The 22,316-nt window shown below is 35.2% G+C and overlaps 2 protein-coding genes across 4 annotated transcripts in view; both read right to left on the bottom strand.

Moving 5' to 3' along the window:
* The window catches only part of LOC131693700 (glucose transporter type 1), a 704,006-nt gene that overhangs the window by 630,864 nt on the left and 50,826 nt on the right, over positions 1 to 22,316 (bottom strand). The gene's annotated exons all lie outside the window — the stretch shown is intronic.
* The window catches only part of LOC131688134 (homeobox-like protein HDP1), a 49,884-nt gene continuing 37,226 nt past the window's right edge, over positions 9,659 to 22,316 (bottom strand). The window contains exon 2 of the mRNA XM_058972286.1: positions 9,659 to 10,419. Coding sequence (XP_058828269.1) covers positions 9,659 to 10,419 — 761 coding nt within the window. The remainder of the gene's footprint in view (positions 10,420 to 22,316) is intronic.

Below are 22,316 nucleotides of genomic sequence, written 5' to 3'. Positions count from 1 at the left end.
TCATTTAAGAAGCGAGCCCGATTTTGGGACACCCTACTGTGCAGCGGGTGCTCGTTCAGAGAACCATTTGCGCGACTTGCAGAGGGTTGTCCAATACGAACAAAGATGCTAACAATTCTTATTAAAGTTAAATTGAGACGAAAATCGTTTGTTTGTGAAAGAAATCACTATATCATTACTTAATATAAGACTACCATATCTGCTCATAAGCTGCAATCCTGTAAGAAGAGATAATTGCTACAAAACTTACCCCAACTGTAGTATTTACTATGGAAAATCAGACCCAATAACAATTTAAGATAGATCATAATAACAAAAACAAAAATCACTGTGCCGCATACGCATTCGCTCAATCTTACGACAAGCAGTTTATCTCACAGCTTTTTCATCCTTAGTAGGCACGGACCCAACTTTTCACCTTTCAAGAAATTGCGAGAATTTGCTGACAATGCAGTATGGAAGCGTGACAATTTCGCAGCTTCGAACCTCGTGATAAATTAATTTCACGAAAAACCATTAATATATTACATTATAGAATTTATTTACCCACATTATTGCAGTATTTTCATTCTAAGGATCTTTATCTACTCATTTTTGTAATTTTTTGCGAAACCATTAGTTATTCGGCAGCTTTACATTAGGCGCGAAAATATCATCTCATATTATACCGCGAAAAGATGAGATCCAATGCTGTCTTGTCGAGAAAAGTTGGAGAGCAAACAATGTTACATCGTATGTTTCACAATATATACGCGAACGGAGGTCTTAGTGTTTGCTTTTTTATTGCTGGTCGAAAAAACTTTGTTCGTGGCAAATGTTGAGCATAAAATTTGCTATAGATAGCAATAAACCAAATATTTAAATCATAAGTATAGAATAATGATTTTCATTGCAAATTTACTCTAACTGTTACAAAATAAACAAATAACCATTAAATAAGAGACAGAGTTATCAGAAGTCTGCTAAAATATAATAACACGTGTAAGGAATAAAAATCATGAGATATGAGAGAATGAGACGATTCTGTGCATGCATTATGATTTTATTATGAATGCTTTATGGTTTCATCGGTTCCACCGTTAACCTCTCCCCCCTATTCTAATCGTTATCGATATCAGACACTCGTCAATGCATTCGTATACTTACAAGCCAACCAATGCTCAGATCATTACCTGAAAATATAAAACAAGATTTGAATTAATGAATGTATTACAAAACGCACTCAGTATTAAGGATTGCTGAATAGCAAAGGAATATGAAGGACTTCGAAATTAGAAAATAAACACAAATCCGTTTATCGCTCTAAAAAACATGTTACATAAGCTAAAATTGAGCTTGACTTACCATACGGTTCAAAATATATTTAATTTTACCATTTTGAGGAAAAAGTTATTAGTTTCATATAGAACGTCAAAATAAATAAAATGATTAAAATAATTAGCATTAATATAATAATTGAAGTGAACGAAGTGAATTAAATGAATGGAACAAACAAAATTAACAAAGCAATAACAAGAATAAAACGACTAAATAGAACGATATTTAAGAAACTAATAAAATGAACAAAATAAATCTCGCAAATAATATGAAAAAAACTGTATGAAAAATATAAACAGCATTTTTTATTATTTTTTGATTCAATGGCATGAAAAATAATAAAAGGTATAAAAACAAAGGGTTCGACCGGAATAACCCCTCATAGTGAAGCTAAACTTAGATGAGAAATTCCGGGCGAACCGGTTTTTTATAGTATTTTATTTTTTCGTGCTATTTATCTACTCACTAATAATTTCATTTATATTATTCATTCTATAAGTTTTATTTTTATTATTCAATAATTCATTTTGTTCATATTATTTGCTTGATCCATTTTATTGAGTTCACTCATTTCGTTAATTTCATTCTAATAATTTGTTCTACGCTTTTTCATTAAGCTTATCAATTCTTTTCATTTTATTTATTTCACTCATTTTATTGATTTCATCTATTCTTCTATATACTTTACACATTTTAGCTTTAACGTTTTAATATTGTAGATAAATAATAATAAAGTATTAAAATCGACAAAAAAGTAAGAGAATAAAACGAATTATATGTATTACAAATATTCAGAATTAAAAATTGAGACGAAAATAGAAGTTTAAGGTAAATCAAACAAATAAAATGAATCAAATGAATAAATAGTGTCGGATATAAATTAGGAAATAAATTATGATGCCAACAGGAAATACATCAATTCAATGAAATAAGATTAACTGAATAAAAACGTGAACAAAATGCATGTAATAATACAGTGATCAAGTCGAATGATATGAGCCAAAGGTATAAAAATAATACCACGAGTAAACTAAACAAAACGAATATAAAGAATCAAACAATTAAAACAATGGAAACGAATAAAATAGGAATCAAATTTCAACTTCGAAGGTTCGCAGTTAAGTACATCGGAAATTGAACGCTTGGAGTAAATCGCCGTGCGTGTTATATAAATCATTATCTTGTTAGATATATGGCAGATTGCGTAAAAAGCGTGGAATCAATATTTTTCCGTTTGGAGGGGTGTTGTAAACAACCGCAAAAATTAGAAAAAATCGAAGATTTTGTGGTTTATTTTTATTCGTGCTATAGAAAATAAATTTTCTAATAGATATTTCTAAACTAAAGATGAGATGGAAAAGTGATCTAATTCACAATGAGTAGGTGTCAAGCCACATAAATTAGCGATTGCGACACGGGGCGATTAAAATTGTGGTAGAATCTTGTTAATTTAACAGTAGTTAGTATATTTCAATCATTCATAGCTTAGCGGGTATAGACGGTGTTCACAACTCCCCACTGTCCCCTAAAAAATAAATAAATGAATAAAAAATATAATAAATAAATAAATAAATAAATAAATAAACAAATAAATAAATAAATAAATAAATAAATAAATAAATAAATAAATAAATAAATAAATAAATAAATAAATAAATAAATAAATAAATAAATAAATAAATAAATAAATAAATAAATAAATAAATAAATAAATAAATAAATAAAATAAAAAATAATAAAAATATAATAAATAAAAAATGAATGAATAAATGATTAAATCAATAAATAAACACACTTTTCCAGAATTTCACATAGCCACGCATTTTTAGAGTATTTGGGCTCACGGAGCACAAATTCGATATCAAAAGACCGGATTAATCCATCTCGCAGTGATAAATTGACATATGATTGATACAAGTTGTGCCAATAGCGATGATCCATCGTTGTGTAAATTAGCTTTTGTGTTTCCAGTTTACAAGAAAACACTATGCACTGTATCGAATATGTATTGACACTATCGATCGAGATCAGCTATGGCAGATTATGCACGAGTACGGATTCCCGGACAAACTGACGCGATTAGTGAAGGCGACGATGGATCGGGTGATGTGCGTAGTACGTGTCTCAGGGACGCTCTCGAGTCCCTTCGAATCACGCAGAGGGTTACGGCAAGGTGATGGTCTCTCGTGTCTGTTATTCAACATCGCGCTGGAAGGTGTAATAAGAAGAGCAGGGATCGACACGAGTGGTACGATTTTCACAAAATCCGTTCAGCTACTTGGCTTCGCCGATGACGTTGATATTATTGCACGAAACTTTGAGAAGATGGAGGAAGCCTACATCAGACTGAAAAGAGAAGCCAAGCGCGTCGGACTTGCCATCAACACGTCGAAGACAAAGTACATGATAGGAAGTGGTTGAAGAGTTCGTGTACTTGGGCTCACTGGTGACCGCCGACAATGATACCAGCAGAGAGATTCGTAGACGCATCGTGGCAGGAAAATCGTGCTTACTTTGGCCTCCGCAAGACACTTCGGTCGAACAGAGTTCGCCGTCGTACGAAGTTGACCATCTACAAGACGCTGATTAGACCGGTAGTTCTCTACGGGCACGAGACCTGGACCATGCTCGTGGAGGACCAACGCGCACTTGGTGTCTTCGAACGGAAAGTGCTGCGTACCATCTACGGTGGAGTGCAGATGGAAGACGGCGCATGGAGACGGCGAATGAACCATGAGTTGCATCAGCTGTTGGGGGAGCCGCCCATCTGTCATACCGCGAAAATCGGACGACTACGGTGGGCCGGGCACGTAGCCAGAATGTCGGACAATAGCCCGGTGAAAACGGTTCTCAATTGCAATCCGACCGGTACAAGAAGACGTGGCGCGCAGCGAGCACGATGGATCGACCAGGTGGAAGACGATTTGCGGACCCTTCGCAGACTGCGTGGCTGGCGACGCGCGGCCATGGACCGAGTGGAATGGAGGAATCTTTTGGATACGGCACAGGCCACTTCGGCCTTAATCTGTTAATAAACTGTATCGAAGCTTTTCGAATTAGTTGTGATGGAGCCGGTTTTCTTTCACTGCTAGCAATATCTCTTAGAGAACCAACATTGATTCATGCCTAGCCGATCGACTAAGACAAATTTATTGTCGTCCACTTCTTTCATCTTTGAAGGGTTTTGAGGCTGGCTTGCAAACCGATGCTATCTACACCGATCTGTCCGCCGCATTCAACAGAATCAATCACTATATCTCCATCGCCAAATTAGCTAAACTTGGATTAAATGGATCACTTCTTTGTTGGTTTCAGTCATATCTGGTAGCAGGGTTGCCAAAATTAAATCTGTATTTTTATCCTAAAAAACCTTTTCATCTGTGTTTACTCTTCGAAAAATCTTTGTCGATATCTGTATCGAATCAGTTGAGTCGTTTAACCTTTTGCTGGATTATTTATCGCAGATATTAATTTCTGTTGTTTAAATCAGTCAAGCAAGGACCTGTTTACATTTTCGTAAAAAAACACTACAAATCGTTTTGATATTTTACATCCAGAAACTTGAACTTTACCGATGTGCAAAATGGAAAAATAATTTTCTTCTTCATTTAATGACTTTTGTTAATATATAATGTTATATACATTAAGTCGACCAATGTAGCTGTCATATTTTCGGACAATTTCCCGAATGTGAAGATATATTTTGATTAGGCTGTGCACGCAGACGAAGTAGACATAAATAATGACTTACTGTGAGCCATATTTCTAAAAATAGTTTTTGTAACATCATTTCTAAAAAATCTGTATATCTGTACATACACGCAAAAATCTGTATATCTGCACATACAGATTCTTGATCTGAAAATGGCTGAAAAATCTATAGAAAAACAGATTATTCTGTATTTTTGGTAACCCTGTCTGGTAGGCCGCCAACTTAGCGTGAATATAGACAACGACTACTCTGAAATGTTTGCAGCTACGTCTGGCATCCCACAGGAAAGCCATCTCGAATCACTCATCTTTCTACTTTACTTCAACGACATGAACTACAAACTCACTGGACCACGCTTATCGTACGCCGATGACGTCAAAATATTCAACCGTATCAAGACTGGCAGACGGTCACATCCTGCAAAAACAATTCGATGTCTTTAGCGGGTGGTGTATCGATAATCGTATGGTTCTAAATCCCGCAAAATACTCTGCAATCACCTTCTCGAGGAAAAGAGAATCTATTAATTTCGACTACAATCTCTCAGGACGACTTATTCCGCGAGAATGTTCAGCGAAGGATCTTGGAGTGATGTTAGATTCCCAACTCAGTTTCAGGCAACACGTCTCATATGTTAGTGGCCAAGCGTCACGAAACCTGGGGTTCATCTTCCGTGCTGCCAAATCATTCACGGATATAGACTGCCTAAAGAATCTGTACTGTTCCCTAATCCGGTCATTTCTCGAGTATTGTTCGACAGTTTGGAACCCACACTGTAAGAACGATTGTGACCGAATCGAAGGTATCCAACGCAAATTTATACGATTCACTCTGAGACAGCTACCCTGGCGAGATCGTTTTCGACTACCTAGCTACGAGAGCCGCTGCCAACTAATTAAACTCGACACCCGCCAGCATCGCAGAGATGCAGCAACAACTCTAGCTGTCGCCGATTTGTTGTCAGCGCACATTGATTCTCCATCCTTGATTGAACGAATAAACGTCCAAGCTAGAACTAGGGCGTTATGCAGCAATAATCTTTTGAGAGTACCTCTTCGGCGGTTCAACAACACAGCGAATGCAACCATCACAGGGTTACAACGAAAATCGTGTGTCACACCTATTAGTGATTTACTTTTAAAATAAATAAATAAATTATAAATCAAGATTTTTAGGGTATACAAAATATTTTAAATGTTGTTTTGCGTTGCATTTGATGAGACCAACTACCTATACTAGGTCACTTGAAAGGTCAAAATCACTGTAGTTAAACATTACAAGCGGTCTCAGGAAAAACTTTATTTTTAACCATTTGACACGACTTGATCCTAACTCAGGACACGAAGGTATCCAATTCGGACTGCATTCCAACAATAACAACAACAACAAAAAGCAATCATCCCAAACTCAACCGCTTGGGCCCGTATTTTCCTCCTTCGTCCCATCAACAACCAACAAGGCTAAAAGAATAGATTATCGAATTCTGTCTACCGTTGGCGGTGATATCACTTGTCATGAGGCGCAAAAAAGCGATGAACCTTTTGTTCCGAACATATCCCTCAATAATACATGTATTGTATTTATTGCATTGTGTTCACAATAGAATGTGTCAGAGAATAAAAAATACAACCCAGATAGGTAGAACATCAACGCTCACTCACCGCTGCTGTTGTATCGCGATCTCCAAAGTGCAACGATACATTTTTCCCCAATTCCCATTCTCACCTTGTAACACCTTGTTCTATGAGTGTACGTCTACCTATACATATATTTGGATAGAAAAAAAAATCATCACCAGCAGCGAAAATGGGGAAACAACAACCATCAAGAGGGCACTCCGCGCAACACGGATGTATGTTCTTCCAGCAGTGTGCCTCAGCTAAGTTGTCATCGGCAGGCAGCAACAGCAGCAGTAGCAGCAATAGAAGGATTCATCCGAATAACGGAAAGTGCTTCTTGACGAAGTAATAGAAATAACAAATGAAAAATACACCGACATTGGATTACGTCAGTTGTAGCGGAAAATGAAAAAAAAAATCGTACCAAAAGTACAAATTCAATTTCAGCTATGTTTCCCCAGTGGCCAGTCTGACGGGGAGCGAACAATCCGTGACTGCTGTCGGTTGAGCTGGGATACGAGACTCCGCTGGTATCGGTTGAATCTGATGCAAGGGGCGAAATGAGTGCTTTTTTGTTGAAAATGCTCAATTTATGATCCTTTCATTTTAGAAATTCGAAATATAAGGCCGATGTTTTCAAGAATTGAGAGATTCCTTTAATTTTTAGAAATGTTAATGTGGGACGTTTGACAAAAATCTGACGTTTGAAGGATTCTGGTTGGATCAAAATGTCGACGGATAAATTGTCGCGCAGAAAGTAATATCAAATTTATGTATTCTTATATATAATATTATTATTTATTCATTTATTTTTTTATTTATTTATTTATTTATTTGTTTGTTTATTTATTTATTTATTTAGTATTTTGTATCCATCGGCCTACAGTCCAACTCGAACATTTTTTTCCATATCGCTGAAAGGTCGGATGCATGGACCAATCGGTTCGTTGAATCCAAACAAGGTTCGATTCAATCTGTGCTAAAGCATGGTTGTATTTCGCAGTGTTCTGTTCAGTATCCGAAAATTTACTTCCGAATGTAGCTCTGAAGAATCCATCTTCCCGTTGATCAACTTTGCAAAAACCAACGCTGTATTTTTTGGCGGTGATGTAACGTATCGATTCCAAATAGTTGACATCTATTCGATTCACTGGATAACGCCACGAAATGTTTCTTAGTCCCATTCGAACATAACGTTTTTTTTTTCGATCAATTCCATGATACGTTATACGGAAACCAAACCACTTATGCGTTTTCGAGAATTCGGACGGACTAGTGAACAATATAATGCCTTCAGAGAATGCGGATCGTTGAATTCTTGAACCTATCTAACTTGATGTCTTTGAAATAATCGACAAGCGTTGTAACTGAACCGTCTGCTTCGTATCTAACTACACTGCTAAAACACAAACCTGAATGACTCTTGAAAGAGTGGTACCTATATCTCTCAAAAGCAATGCAATATCGTTGAAAAACAATACGAAAAACATGGGTCCTAGGTTACTGCCTTCAGGCACACCTAATTTAGTCGAAAACTGCGTGGATATGCCACCATCCAACTACACCTGTACAATTCTTCCGGAAAGATAAAAATTCAATCAAGACACCAGTTGCGAAGAAATTCCGATATGAGCTAACTTGCAAAGAAGTATCCAGTCCAGTGATTAATTTTGTCGAGTGCTGCTTTCAGAGCAGTGTAGGCCATCTGTTATTTGGACTCCATGCCTGTAATACACTTGGACGTGAAACTAAGCACCATTGAAAATGATCTGCTATTGCACAGCATTATGTGATTATGCACCAACTTATTTTAACTGATTTCATGGCATGTAAAATTACTAAAAATCACGGAAATAATGGGTTTTGTGAAAGCAGTAATTATCAGCGCCGAAATTGGTCCGTACAATTCAACTAAGCAGCGAACGTTGCTAGGACTGCCCTTTTGTCATCCATTGAGCTGCGACGCACGTATAAATATGGAACATAAGAAATATTTGTCAGTTTGTGTTGAAATATTAGGCATAGAAGCTACTGCGTTACATGTCGGTTCGCATTCTTCGGTGTCAATACAGCCCATGACTTCCGCAAGGTTCAAAAAGCATTTCATTCCAATAATCATTTTACTCTTTTTGCTCAATTTACTCATTTTACTCATTCTACTCATTTTACTCATTTTATTCATTTTACTCATTTTACTCATTTTACTCATTTTACTCATTTTACTCATTTTACTCATTTTACTAATTTTACTAATTTTACTAATTTTACTAATTTTACTAATTTTACTCATTTTACTCATTTTACTCATTTTACTCATTTTACTCATTTTACTCATTTTACTCATTTTACTCATTTTACTCATTTTACTCATTTTACTCATTTTACTCATTTTACTCATTTTACTCATTTTACTCATTTTACTCATTTTACTCATTTTACTCATTTTACTCATTTTACTCATTTTACTCATTTTACTCATTTTACTCATTTTACTCATTTTACTCATTTTACTCATCTTACTCATCTTACTCATTATACTCATTTTACTCATTTTACTCATTTTACTCATTTTACTCATTTTACTCATTTTACTCATTTTACTCATTTTACTCATTTTACTCGCAAAATAAGTAATGAATAAAATCAGTAAAAAGAGTGAGAAAAAATAGTAAAATGAGTACAATAAGAAAAAAGTGTAAAAAAGAATGAAGAGGAAAATGAGTAAAAAAATTTCCTCTTCATTCTTTTTTACACTTTTTTCTTATTTTACTCATATTACTAATTTTTCTCATTTTATTCATTATAATCATTTCATTCATTTTAATCATTTTACTCATTTCACTCATTTTAATCCTTTTTCTCAAGTTAATCATTTTACTCATTTTACTTGTTTTACTCATTTTAGTCATTTTACTCAAGATTTATTTAATTTATTTGATTAATTTGATTCATTTCATTTTTTGATTCATTTGATTCAGTCGATTCCGTTGATTCAGTTGATTTAGTTAATTCAGTTGATTCCGTTGATTCCGTTGATTCCGTTGATTCCGTTGATTACATTGATTCCGTTGATTCCGTGGATTCCGTTTCTTCCGTTGATTCCGCTGATTCCGTTGATTCCGTTGATTCCGTTGATTCCGTTGATTCCGTTGATTCCGTTGATTCCGTTGATTCCATTGATTACGTTGATTCCGTTGATTCCGTTGATTCCGTTGATTCCGTTGATTCCGTTGATTCCGTTGATTCCGTTGATTACATTGATTCTGTTGATTCCGTGGATTCCGTTTATTCCGTTGATTCCGCTGATTCCGTTGATTCCGTTGATTGCATTGATTCCGTTGATTCTGTTGATTCCGTTAATTCCGTTGATTCCGTTGATTCCGTTGATTCCGTTGATTCCGTTGATTCCGTTGATTCCGTTGATTCCGTTGATTCCGTTGATTCCCACTGATTCCGCTGATTCCGTTGATTCCGTTGATTCCGTTGATTTTATTGATTCCGTTGATTCCGTTGATTCCGTTGATTCCGCTGATTCCGTTGATTCCGTTGATTCCGTTGATTCCGTTGATTCCGTTGATTCCGTTGATTCCGTTGATTCCGTTGATTCCGTTGATTCCGTTGATTCCGTTGATTCCGTTGATTCCGTTGATTCCGCTGATTCCGTTGAATCCGTTGATTCCGTTGATTCCGTTGATTCCGTTGATTTCGTTGATTTCGTTGATTCCGTTGATTCCGTTGATTCCGTTGATTCCGTTGATTTCGTTGATTCCGCTGATTCCGTTGATTCAGATGTTTCAATTGATTCATTTTATTAATTTTATTCATTTCATTTATTTTATTCATTTTATTCATTTTATTCATTTTATTCATTTTATTCATTTTATTCATTTTATTCATTTTATTCATTTTATTAAATTTATTAATTTTATTCATTTTATACGTGACCACATTTTGTTCCTTTTATTCATATGATTCATTTTATTTATTTTATTCATTTTATCCATCTTATTTATTTTTTAAATGTTAATAACTTTATTAATTTTATAAATTTTGTTTATTTTGTTAATATTTTTAATTTTATTGATTTTATTATTCTTTTACCTGAAGTTTGGAGGGTTTCTGTGAAGCTCGAATGCCTTTCCTGAAGATCGTAGATTCCGTTAGATTCAACAAAAAAAATCTTGAAATTTGTCTTGGCGGTAGTGCATGTACTATCGAGGGTATTTATGTTCTATTCGTTTTTATGTTCTATAAACGACCATGCAGTAGACTTGGGTGAAACGTCTAACTCCTACCAGCAGAAGGCAAAAGATTCTTCACATTTTCTTTCGTTCATGTCCATATGAGCGATACAGTATTTTTCAATTTCATTCTTTTAATTTGTTTTTCTAAATTCCATGAATTTTTCTCGAGGTTTTATTTGTGCTGAACTTGAAGCTGTGTTCATCCCATCTCTAGTTAAGTGGGCGCTTCGCATGAGTTCTGTACACTTATTAAAAACAGTGATATTGCACCACTAGATTGATTAGATGGGATTTTCTCAATGAATTTTACCACCTTCTTTATTATAAGAAAGGTCCTATTACACAGATAGGTGGATTAAATCGATTTTAATTCAAATTTTTTCTTCTACTAGCTTCAATAAGCTTCGCATTTCCACTTCCTTTTCAATTAAATATCATATTTTCCCTGCAATAAGCTGCAATTGAAAGGAGTGAATTTTTTTTCGGCTAGTCTCATTTCCTGTTCCTTTTCCATTCGATTTCTCGGACAAAGGCGGAGCAACGAAGCCAACGAAGAGATAGTGGCAAACACCTTCTGACTGGATGTGTCAGTAGCACAAGACTCGCACACTTCGCACGAAAAAACGTTCAATATGCTCTCACTTTACCTGTCGTTGAAAGGCGCTTTTACCCACCCAAGTCGAAAGTCCGTTATTTTTTTCCGAGCTTAATTTTCGTTCGATTCGATTTCCGCTTTCGACAGACCAGGTCGTACAGTCACGGCAAGCTTTTTTACTAGGTGCCGTTTTGGTTTTTCTTTGATATAAGAAAGAAGGATGTACTGTGATTGCTAGGAAGGTAGCAGTGCTGTCACATGTAACACAAATTCATCGAACACGGCAGCACTGTAACAGGTGGAAAGGATGTGCAGGCTTCACTTCAGTTTGACTTGCCGCATTTTCCCGCAGAATTCAATTTCTGCAGTACAAAGATTAGTTTGCTTTTTTGATTAAAGTGTGCTCCCATGCATCTTCGCTGCGAGGGAATTGAAGCTATGTGCTCCACAGCTGCATCCAGACGGTGAAAAAAGGAAAATTGTCACCAGGACCACTACTGACAACTGTGCGGAAGGAGCGAAATGGCGAGAGAGAGAGAGAGAGAGAGAGAGAGAGTGAACGGATTGCCTGGTTCCCTTGGTTTTCCCTTTACGACTATGTCGAACTACACGACCGAGTAGTAGGCCCTGATGACGACAAGGACGACAGCGACAGCAAGGGATATCGAATGTTTCAACAAAGAAACCATCCGACAGGCAACCATAAACCACAGAGTGCATGAAGATGTTGACACAAGGTAAAAGGAAAATTGGGAAATTCCTTGTGGGAACCGCGGCCCTAGGGCTGCTGCGTGGAAGAGTCGGTTAGCTTGGCACGGTTGGGTAACAGTTTTATTGTCATGGTGATTGGTGAGCTGGAAAGTTAAAGGTGTGGTAAGAACGAGGATTTTTACTACTGGGTGGCTGCGAGCTTGTCGTTGCTTCATCTTATTTTTTTTTGCTTCCAATTTTCAATGTAGAATGAAGACCGCCCTCGACAGGGCTCGATAAATATTTTATGACATTGTTGGTTGAATAAGTGTGAGCAAGGAAAATGATATTTTCAGTTTGTTTGGAAATCATATGCATAACGTTCTCCTGATTACGGCAGAGGGCTCAATAATTTACTTTTAAAATTACTAAACCCCGTTCATGATGGGTATCAAACTAATTAATAGGGACGTCCAAGGTGCGCTTATTTTTTCGATTTCGCACTATAAGTTTACTTGAAACTATTGAAAAATGTGACATGTATGTGTATGTTGAATTATGTACCACAACACGCTCATCATTTTGATGGTTTCAGATTTCACTTGGAATTTTATTGCACTTGGAAAAGGATCAATTACTTTAAATTTCGTGCACGTCCAGTTGTATTTGAAAAGATTCAGCACAGAAAGTTTCTTCGAAAGTTTTAATTAAAATTCCAAAACTTCAAACCTCACCCAGGTCAGTTCTAGTTGGGACGAACAGCATCTGCGATGAAATCGAGATTCTTTCAACAGCGTAATTGATTTCTTCCCGGTTGAAAAATTCAAACACACTAATCCCCTGGAGAAAAAAGTACCCTTTCGAACTGACACGAGGATTACGATGTTGCGGTTCGAAGAAATAAATAGTGTCGTATAGCGTTGGATTTCTATGTCATTTAATTTTCGTCCAGCTTCAACCAATCACCGATGCACCGACCGACTGCTTTAACCTTTTCGCGCCCATACTGTTTATAAACAAGTATAGCTCTAGTTTTTTGCAATTCTTAGTATGCACTTGAACTATTGTAATATTTTGATAAAAACTAGTTTTTTTTGTCTTTCTTGGCCGTATCAATATTAAGGAAAGATATTTTTGGTTTCCTTGTCTATGCGCCCTAGAACTGTTGGTCGTGAAAGAGTTAACCAGTGCATTTCTACTGATTGGTTCTCTTTTAAGCACCGGACAAATTCCATCCAAGGTGTGTTCGCTCACTGCACATAATCATTTCAGAGTAGCTGCAGCTGTTGCTGAAGTAGAGTGGAAAACTACAGCGGCGGAGGTAGTGTTCCCTAGCTTCGATTGAGCTATACCGTGCGCATTCACATAAGAGTATCGGAACATTGGAACCTAGTTGATATCGAGTTAACTGAAAAAATACTCGATACCGTTCTCGCAGTCAGACGAGTAGAGTGTTTTTTCTGTAAACGGGACGAGTGCGGTCTCTGGTAATTGGTCAATGTGGACGTTGAGTTCGAGTGCTACTGATAATATTGGAATTATTTTAAAAGTCAATTCAATACACGTAGCAGTGGGAGTGATGGTCTTTTACTCTTAGTAATTATTAAGCAAAATTTAGAATAACATCATATTGCTATAGATTGAAGGTGCCATTTTTTGAATCGCATTAAAAAAAAATTTAAATACTTTGAGTAACTACACAGATAAAATTATTTTGAAATTTTACATTAATTTTTCTGAACATATTTGAAGCATTGTGAAGTAGTGCAAAATAAAATCTTTCCACAAATTCTCACGATTCGACGTCCTTCCATTAACGAAAGCGGGGCCGTCCTAAGACTATTCATGGTCCCTGGGCACTATTGGACTAAGGGTCTCCTATAGCTGAACAGATTAAAAACTACATCCGAAAATGGGACATATTGTAAGGGCAAACGAAAAGACCAAAACTAACTAATAACTGAATGCGCAGTTAACAACATACTGACAGAACTAACAATAATAATTTGACCGCCTCATTTTCGAAGCGAAATTGTTGTTTTTTGTAAATATGATCTAAAAATCAATTCTCAACCCTTATACACAGGGCCGCCGGGAGAGGAGGGGGGCGGGGTGTTTCCCCGCGGGCCCGGAGTTGTGGAAGGGGCCCGGATTTTGAACAGAAGGAATGATTCTGACAAACAGTATTTCAATAACAAATTATTTGATAATGCAATTAGAGTTTGAATATTGATATGATTTATTCGAATTGCTTGCCTAAATTTCAAATTGCACCATGTTGGAAAACAAAAATATGATTTTCTCAATTAGAAGATCAAACATTTTATTGTACAAACAATGTTGGTGATTTGGTGAAATGTCACGAGACTTTTTTTTTTGATTTCGTAAGAATTTTGTAAATGGGATAAAAATATTTTTCTCTAAAAGCACATATTTTAGATTGAAGAAATTATGACGATATCGTAATTGGTTTTATGGACGATAACAAAATAAAGGTGTTGCAACTGATGCCAAACTGAACTATGGTCAAATGCTCATCCTGTCAAAAACAGAAATTACCAAATATCATCCAATTACTACCATAAAGTCAATCGTAAATTATATCATAAAGTTTATACTGCATGAAAGACTAATTAAAAGTAAACTATTTTAACGTGCAGTGGGCAAAAATACATAAGATCGGTATTTTGTAAATTGTGTACTTTAACTATAATTATCTCATGGATTTTGACCGACTATTTAAAAAAATCTTAAGTATTTTTAAGTTCCGGGCTTGGATTCGTATTTTACCAATAATTCAAAACTTTCCAATCTGTAGATGTGTCTTGGTTTGGTAATTGGTAAGCCAAACCAAGTTTCTATTTCATTAATTCTCATCAGCTCAATCAGAATTTCTTTTCTTGCAAGTATAGGGATTTGCTCAGAAACACAAATAATGTTTTCATTTTTTGGAGCTACTGTCAATCTGGCGCTAGCTTAGCGCTGTCACTAAATTAGTGTCGGATGCTGATGAGACGAAGTCAAAACGCAAATTTCAGTATTAATTAAGAAAGAACATGAAAATCCACGAAGAAAACGAATTCATAGTAATTTCTTGTGTTCACTTAAAACATATTTTTTGAATACGAGAACCCGAAAGTTTTCTCATCTTTAACTAGCTTTCTCAATTTAAATAATTGTTTCCATTTTCTTTGCATTTCGTCGGAGAAATTTTATATTTTTCATATAATCTAGAGTTTCTATTCATTCCAATTTTTTCTCTTATTCTATTGTCTCATTGTTTGTATTTTTTTCCATTTTTATGTAATTTAGTCATTCTAATTTTTCCATGTATTCTTGTTTTAAATTTTTTTTATATATTGCTTTATATTTTCCTTTCTATATTTTTACCATTCTTGCTGTTTTTTTTAAATTCTTATATTTGTCCCATTTTTTCGATTCATTTAATCTTTTCATGTTTTTTTATAATTTTTGCATTTTATCTATTGGTTTATTTAATTTTTTCATCCGTTTGTTCATTTGATTTAAATAAATTTATTGGATTTTTCTATAAACCTGTTGTAGTATTTTCTCCATCCTCACGTTTTTCCAATTTTTTCATTATTGGTTTTCTCATTTTCTGAAAAATGATCATTTTTCTATTTTTTCGTTTTAGTTTTTTTATCTGTTGTAAATTTCTGTTCTCCATTTATCAATTTTGAAATTTATGCGTTTCTTTTTCATGGATTTTTTAATATTCTTCAATTTTCCTTTATTGTTATGTTCCATTGCCTTTAGCACTTTGCTTTTTGTTCATTGAATTTGTTTTGAATTTTGTGTTTTGCATTTCGTTCATTTTATCATTTGACCATTTTTATCCTTATTTTATTTTGATCCTTTTGTGCATGTTTTCTGTTTTCCATTTCATATAATTTTAAGTTTGACTTTGTAATGAATTTATTTATTATTTAACCCATTTATTCTTTTATTTTTCTCTTATTTTTGTTTTTCGTGATATTTCTATTTCACTCATTGCAGCATTTCAATTTATACCGATTTTAACCATTTTGATTTTACATATTTTATATGACTTCACCTTAGTCTGTTTTTGGGCTTTTTCCACTTGTTCCTGTTTTCTATTTTTTTCCTCCAATCCATTCTAATATTTTCTACTTCTATTATTCCACTGTACTTATCCAGTTCTAAATAAGTTCAGTTAACAAAAATTGTTGATTTTTTATTTTCCAAAGCGGCAAAATTAATTTAATCAATGGTCGTCCTTCATATTTTTTCCTATTTTGATTTTTTTTAATTTTCCGTTAACCCTTTTTCGTTCTTTTCATTTTTTATTTTGTTACAAAACTTAATATTTTAAACATTTTATATTATTGTTATTTCTATGTCTAACTCAGTGGATTCATTTCCATACTTATCATATGTTATTTTTACTTATGATTTTTTTTTATTTTGCCGTTTATCCGTTTTTTCATTATTTGAAACATTTTGCAATATTTTTCTATTACTTCAATTTTAGTCTAATTTCCTGTTTCATTTCCTTCGTCTAATTTAATTGTCTCATTTATTCAATCTGTTTTATGTTGCTATTTATTCAAATTTTTTACAAACTTTCAAATTTTAACCCGAGGTCCGTTGATGACCCGATATCTGGTACTGGAAACACCTCTCTGGCGCCGGTGATGGGCACTAAGTGCGGACAGAGACCGACGGAAAATAAACGAAAAAATTAAATGAAAAAATCATGTGAATTTACAGCACTCAGTGTATTCTATTACAGTTCTGCCGCAAGAGTTTATATGCACTGTACTGAAAAGCAGAGAACTATCTTTTCAATATATTTCGAGCTACACCGTTCCTGTGTTCGAAAATCTACAATGATAATTTCTCTCTACAGCCCTGCTTATACATGACTGAAGTCATTATTCCACTCAGATAAGACCATGCGTCTTTCCCACGCACACCTTATGTCCCGTGGGTTAATTTCATAGTTGACCAAACAAGCACCAAACAAACATCGAAATTAGTCTGCTAGGTCCAAAGTAATGTCAGCCGGATTGGTTTCACCCGACGGATACGTCCTACCTTACAATACAATCATAACAACGAACATTTAAAAATACATATATACGACAAAATATGTGCAACTTTGAAAATAATAAAATGAAAATTACTACTTATTTGCAACAAAATAAGAGCACCAAAAAGGTTGCAGAACCAATGTGGCTTACTGCACTGTTTATGAATCACCCAAAGAAAGAAATATCCAATGTCATAGAGATTCGCTAATTGGAGAAAGGGCAAAGCCCATAATATTCCGAGCATGGCTAAAAATTCTAAGCCCCTTTAGTTAATCTCGGCCTTCGGTACGAAGAGATACCTGAACTCTGGGACGCCTCCTGTGAAATGGTAGCAGATACCCAGTAGGTCTATTCTTTGCTAAAATACTTCGAGAGATTTCAGCTCACCGAATACCACACGGCTTGCAAAAATGTGTCAAGTGAATCCAAATGCCAAAAGTTCCGTCAATAAATTTTTTTTCGGGATTGTATAAAATCTCGACGTTTCATGCAGTTTAAAGACGTTTCACATCAAAATTACAAATTCGATTTTTAAATTTTCCTTCACTTCTCCTTTGAACATTTTTCAGTACCTGTTTATGTGGAATCAAGAACCGTCGTACGTGGCCAATGTGGTTAGTCATTATTGATCTAGACTGGCAAATCCAAGTAATGTGGCACCCATTTTAATAAGTTTTACTTCATTTTGTTATCATGGCGCTATATGTAGAAATTGCTGTATGACCGCACTTTCCAACGCGTAACTCCGGAATCGGAACTTCGATCGACAAAAAATGAATGGGCGCCGATAGAAAGGTTGCAATTTTTATTTGAGTTTTTGCAAATCGGTCCAACCATCTTTGAAAAACTGCCACAAACCATACCTACACGACATAAATAAAAAAAATTCTAACGGAGCAAATCTGGTGAACCCGTTTGCCAAAGCGAGGTCAACGACCCAACAAAACCACCAATTGCAACAGTAAATACAGCCGCAACAGCAACGAGATGAACCCAGGGAGGCCATAAAGTGCACGAGCTGGAACAACCCAATAGGGCACCAAGAAAAGCTAGAGTTTCAGGTGTGCACGCCGAAATCAAGTATTACCCAACCCGAAAGAAGAAAATAACTGCGGAATACTAAATTTAGGTATCAATACCAACGACTGTTTTCCACAATATGGTATTAATGAGCTCTACATAAGAGGTACAATACCAAAAAAAAAATAACACAGACATGTTCTACAAATAACTATTTGATAATGAAACGAGTTATTATAATACCTGAATAATAATAAAACATTTTTCAACCTTCCAATAATAAAATTCACTCTATGGAGGTATTCAATAAGGTGTTGGTTTGGTATTTGTAAAAATAACTGGAATACATAAATAATACTAAAATAAAGTATTATACCTCATTGAGGTATTAAGCAGGTATTGAAAAATATTTCTTCAATACCTGCTTAATACCTCAATCAGGTATAATAATCAATTCATACTAAGTTTTCGCATGAATGCCAAAAAATAGTATGCTCGGGTTATTGCCCAGTTGTTTTCTGCTGGTCGGGAAGAAGACCAGCAGTCTCGGTTGTCTAAAGTGACGAAGCTGAGGCAAAAAGTTCGCGAAAAGAAAAGGCAACATGCACGGACAGATCAGGGATCTAGTGATTAACATCAAATCGTAGTAGCAGATAAGTTTGTCTCATTCCGTCATCAAATGCAATTGATTACTCGCCTTTTGGTTGCACTTGCGCCATTGTTATGAAGTAGGCACAAGAAGGGAATTGTCAGTTTCCGGTGTCAAGTGTATGCAATGAGTTTTTGAACAACTGTAACTTTTGACCCAAGCAAATAGAAGTTCGGATAATGCTTAAAAAGCACACTTTAAATTTACAAAAAGTTCTTAGCGAACTTCCAACCTGCTCAAGCTTTAATAGAACTGCTTGACCAGCTATTAGAACATAAAACGTATTGCAAAATTACTTAAAACGAAGAGCTTATGCAGCTCCTTTATATCAACATTTGGTTGCTTGGGTATTTACTCAAGACGTGCTTAGAAAAGTAAGAAAGGCTAATTATTGCGACTTTAACCCTTTATTTCAGAACTAACAGTAATATATAGTGATGTATTTAATGCCGGAACAGCTCTAGTATGGACAAACTTCAGCTCTAGTATTTCCATAGAGGGCCGCCTCGGGGAGATGTGATCTTTCCAGCAATTGTTGTGCTTTTCTTGCACTTTAATTTGTTTACAAAATGGTTTGCACAGTTGGAAAATCGGCATTGGAAAAAGAGTTACAGTCGGGTCTCCTACTACGCGATTAACTGGGGGCGTGAAAAAGGAATCCGCGTTGTAGGATACCCATAGCTTATGGGATTTCGACTAATTGGGGCTGTGGCCGATTATTTCGTCCGCGTCAGCATGTGGCGCCATACTTTCTTTGGCAAAGTTGTTGTACTCACTTGGGCCTATAACTTAGAGTTATAGGGTATCCAATTAGTTGAGAACTATGCCGCCAGGGGTGCTATGAAGAAAGAGTAAATAAATCGAACCTCTCGTCGTAAATTCGACTATCATTGAATGGATTCAATGTCAAATATATCAAGACCCTGATTATTTTGATAGCAGGTGTCTTCGGGGAATTTGTAAAAAAAGTCTAGAGCTTCTGGATGGTAGAAAGTATAACTCGCAATTGCCCCACCAGGCGGCGCTAGTGCTAATGCAAATATTCAACACATGTTAAAATAATTCTATATCTCAACATCGTGATTAGATAGAGTAGTACTGACTTCAGCAAAGTTGCTCGAGAGGTCGAGGACTACCCAACGGTAACAGATTAGTTTGGAATACTCTCACTATGCGGCGCTAGTGAGCGTTCATGCTTTCTGCATGTGGTAGATTGCGATATATCTCAAATGTCTAATGATAGCGCTTTCGGCAAAGTTTTTGAAGAGCTCAAGAACTACTCGATCATGGATAGATTAAATTGGAATGGCCCCGCAAGGTTACGATGGTGAGCAAATATATATATATATATATATATATATATATATATATATATATATATATATATATATATATATATATATATATATATATATATATATATATATATATATATATATATATATATATATATATATATATATATATATATATATATATATATATATATATATATATATATATATATATATATATATATATATATATATATATATATATATATATATATATATATATATATATATATATATATATTATATTCTGTATCTCGAGATCATGATAATTTGCAACGGTGATGTCTTTGGTATTATTCATCGGCAGTTTGAGTTCTGCCTTACGGTGTACAGATTAGTTTAGAACTCACCCATTAGGCGGCGCTAAGGAGGATAAAACTTTCAGAATATTGTAGATCTTTTTTTGAAGTATAGTAATTACTAGGTTACGCGAGTAAGCACGTGTTCTGGGTGACACTAGTAAGCACGCATTTTTTTTTTCAATTTAATCATTTCAATATTAAGGCAGTTTAGAAAGGTGGTGTCTTCAATAAAATTGTTGGATAGGTCAAGGACTACTCAATGGTGACCGATTGGTTTGGTAGACTCTCACTATGCGATGTTAGTGGGCGTGGAAGATTTCATCATATGGTAGATCATGAATTACCTCAGAAGTCTAATAAATTAGAAAGAGGGTGTTTTCGGAAAAGTTTTTGAGGAAGAATAAGGACTTCTTGTTAATTTTATTTAAATTTCTGAAGTAGCCTCATGATGTTGAGGTGCTAAAATTCGTATATATTTTTTTTCTCTCTAATGCCACCTAGTAGTCATGAATTATCAAACTTTTGACTTAAGCTACTACGTAGTAGAAGTTGTATTCTCCCTAGCAATGAGTGAGTTCTGAACTAATCTGATCACAATAAGATAAAATTCAACCTGTCGATGAATTTTGCCAAAGATACCACTCATCCAAATTATCCTGATCCCGAGAAATAAAATTTGAAAAAGAGCTTGCTCACTAGCGCTGCCTGGCGGGTCCTTTCCAATTCAGTCTATCTATAATCGAGCAGCCCTTGATTTCCTCAAGAACTTTGCCGAAAACACCATCTTTCTAAGCTGCACTCGTGAGATGTATCATAATTTACCAGATCCTAAAAGTTTCTGCGGTCACTAGCGCCGCATAGTGAGAGTATTCCAAACTAATCGTTGGGTAGTTCTCGACCACTCAAGCAACTTTGTTGAAGATACCACCCTTCTAAACTGCCTTTATGTTGAGATGCAGAAATTGAAAGAAAAAATGCGTGCTCACTAGTTACCTAGCGGGTTAATCCAAAATATTTTTTACATTGTCAAACAGCACTTGTCCCCCTGGAGAACTTTACCAAAAACAGCGTTTTCCTACTTATCGTACTTTATCTATAATGTTGAGAAAGTTGCATTCTCGTTAGCGACGCCTGGTGGGCAAGTTCAGAACTAATTTATTCGCCTTAAAACAGAGCTCGACCTGTCTATGAATATTGCCAAAGACACCACCCTTCCAAATGATCATGATCTCGAGATATATGCTTTGAAAGAAAATGTTCACTAGCGCCGCCTGGCTGGTCCATTCCAATTTAATCTATTCATAATCTAGTAGCCTTTGACCTCTTCGAGAACTTTGCCGAAAACACCATTTTACCAAGTTATTAGACTTTTAAGATATATCATAATTTACCATATGTTGAAAGCTTCTACGCTCACTAGCGCCGCATAGTGAGAGTATTCCAAACTAATCTGTTACCGTTGGGTAGTCCTCGACCTCTCGAGCAACTTTGCTGAAGTCAGTACTACTCTATCTAATCACGATGTTGAGATATAGAATTATTTTAACATGTGTTGAATATTTGCATTAGCACTAGCGCCGCCTGGTGGGACAATTGCGAGTTATACTTTCTACCATCCAGAAGCTCTGGACTTCTTTTATAAATTCCCCAAAGACACCTGCTTTCAAAATAATCAGGGTCTTGATATATTTGACATTGAATCCATTTGATGATAGTCGAATTTACGACGAGAATTTCGATTTATTTACTCTTTCTTCAT

This window comes from Topomyia yanbarensis, chromosome 3 (genome assembly GCF_030247195.1).
Source record: "Topomyia yanbarensis strain Yona2022 chromosome 3, ASM3024719v1, whole genome shotgun sequence".
Taxonomy (NCBI): Eukaryota; Metazoa; Arthropoda; class Insecta; order Diptera; family Culicidae; genus Topomyia; species Topomyia yanbarensis.
The sequence above is the reverse complement of the archived record's forward strand: the minus strand, read 5'-3'. Positions and strand labels throughout refer to the sequence as shown.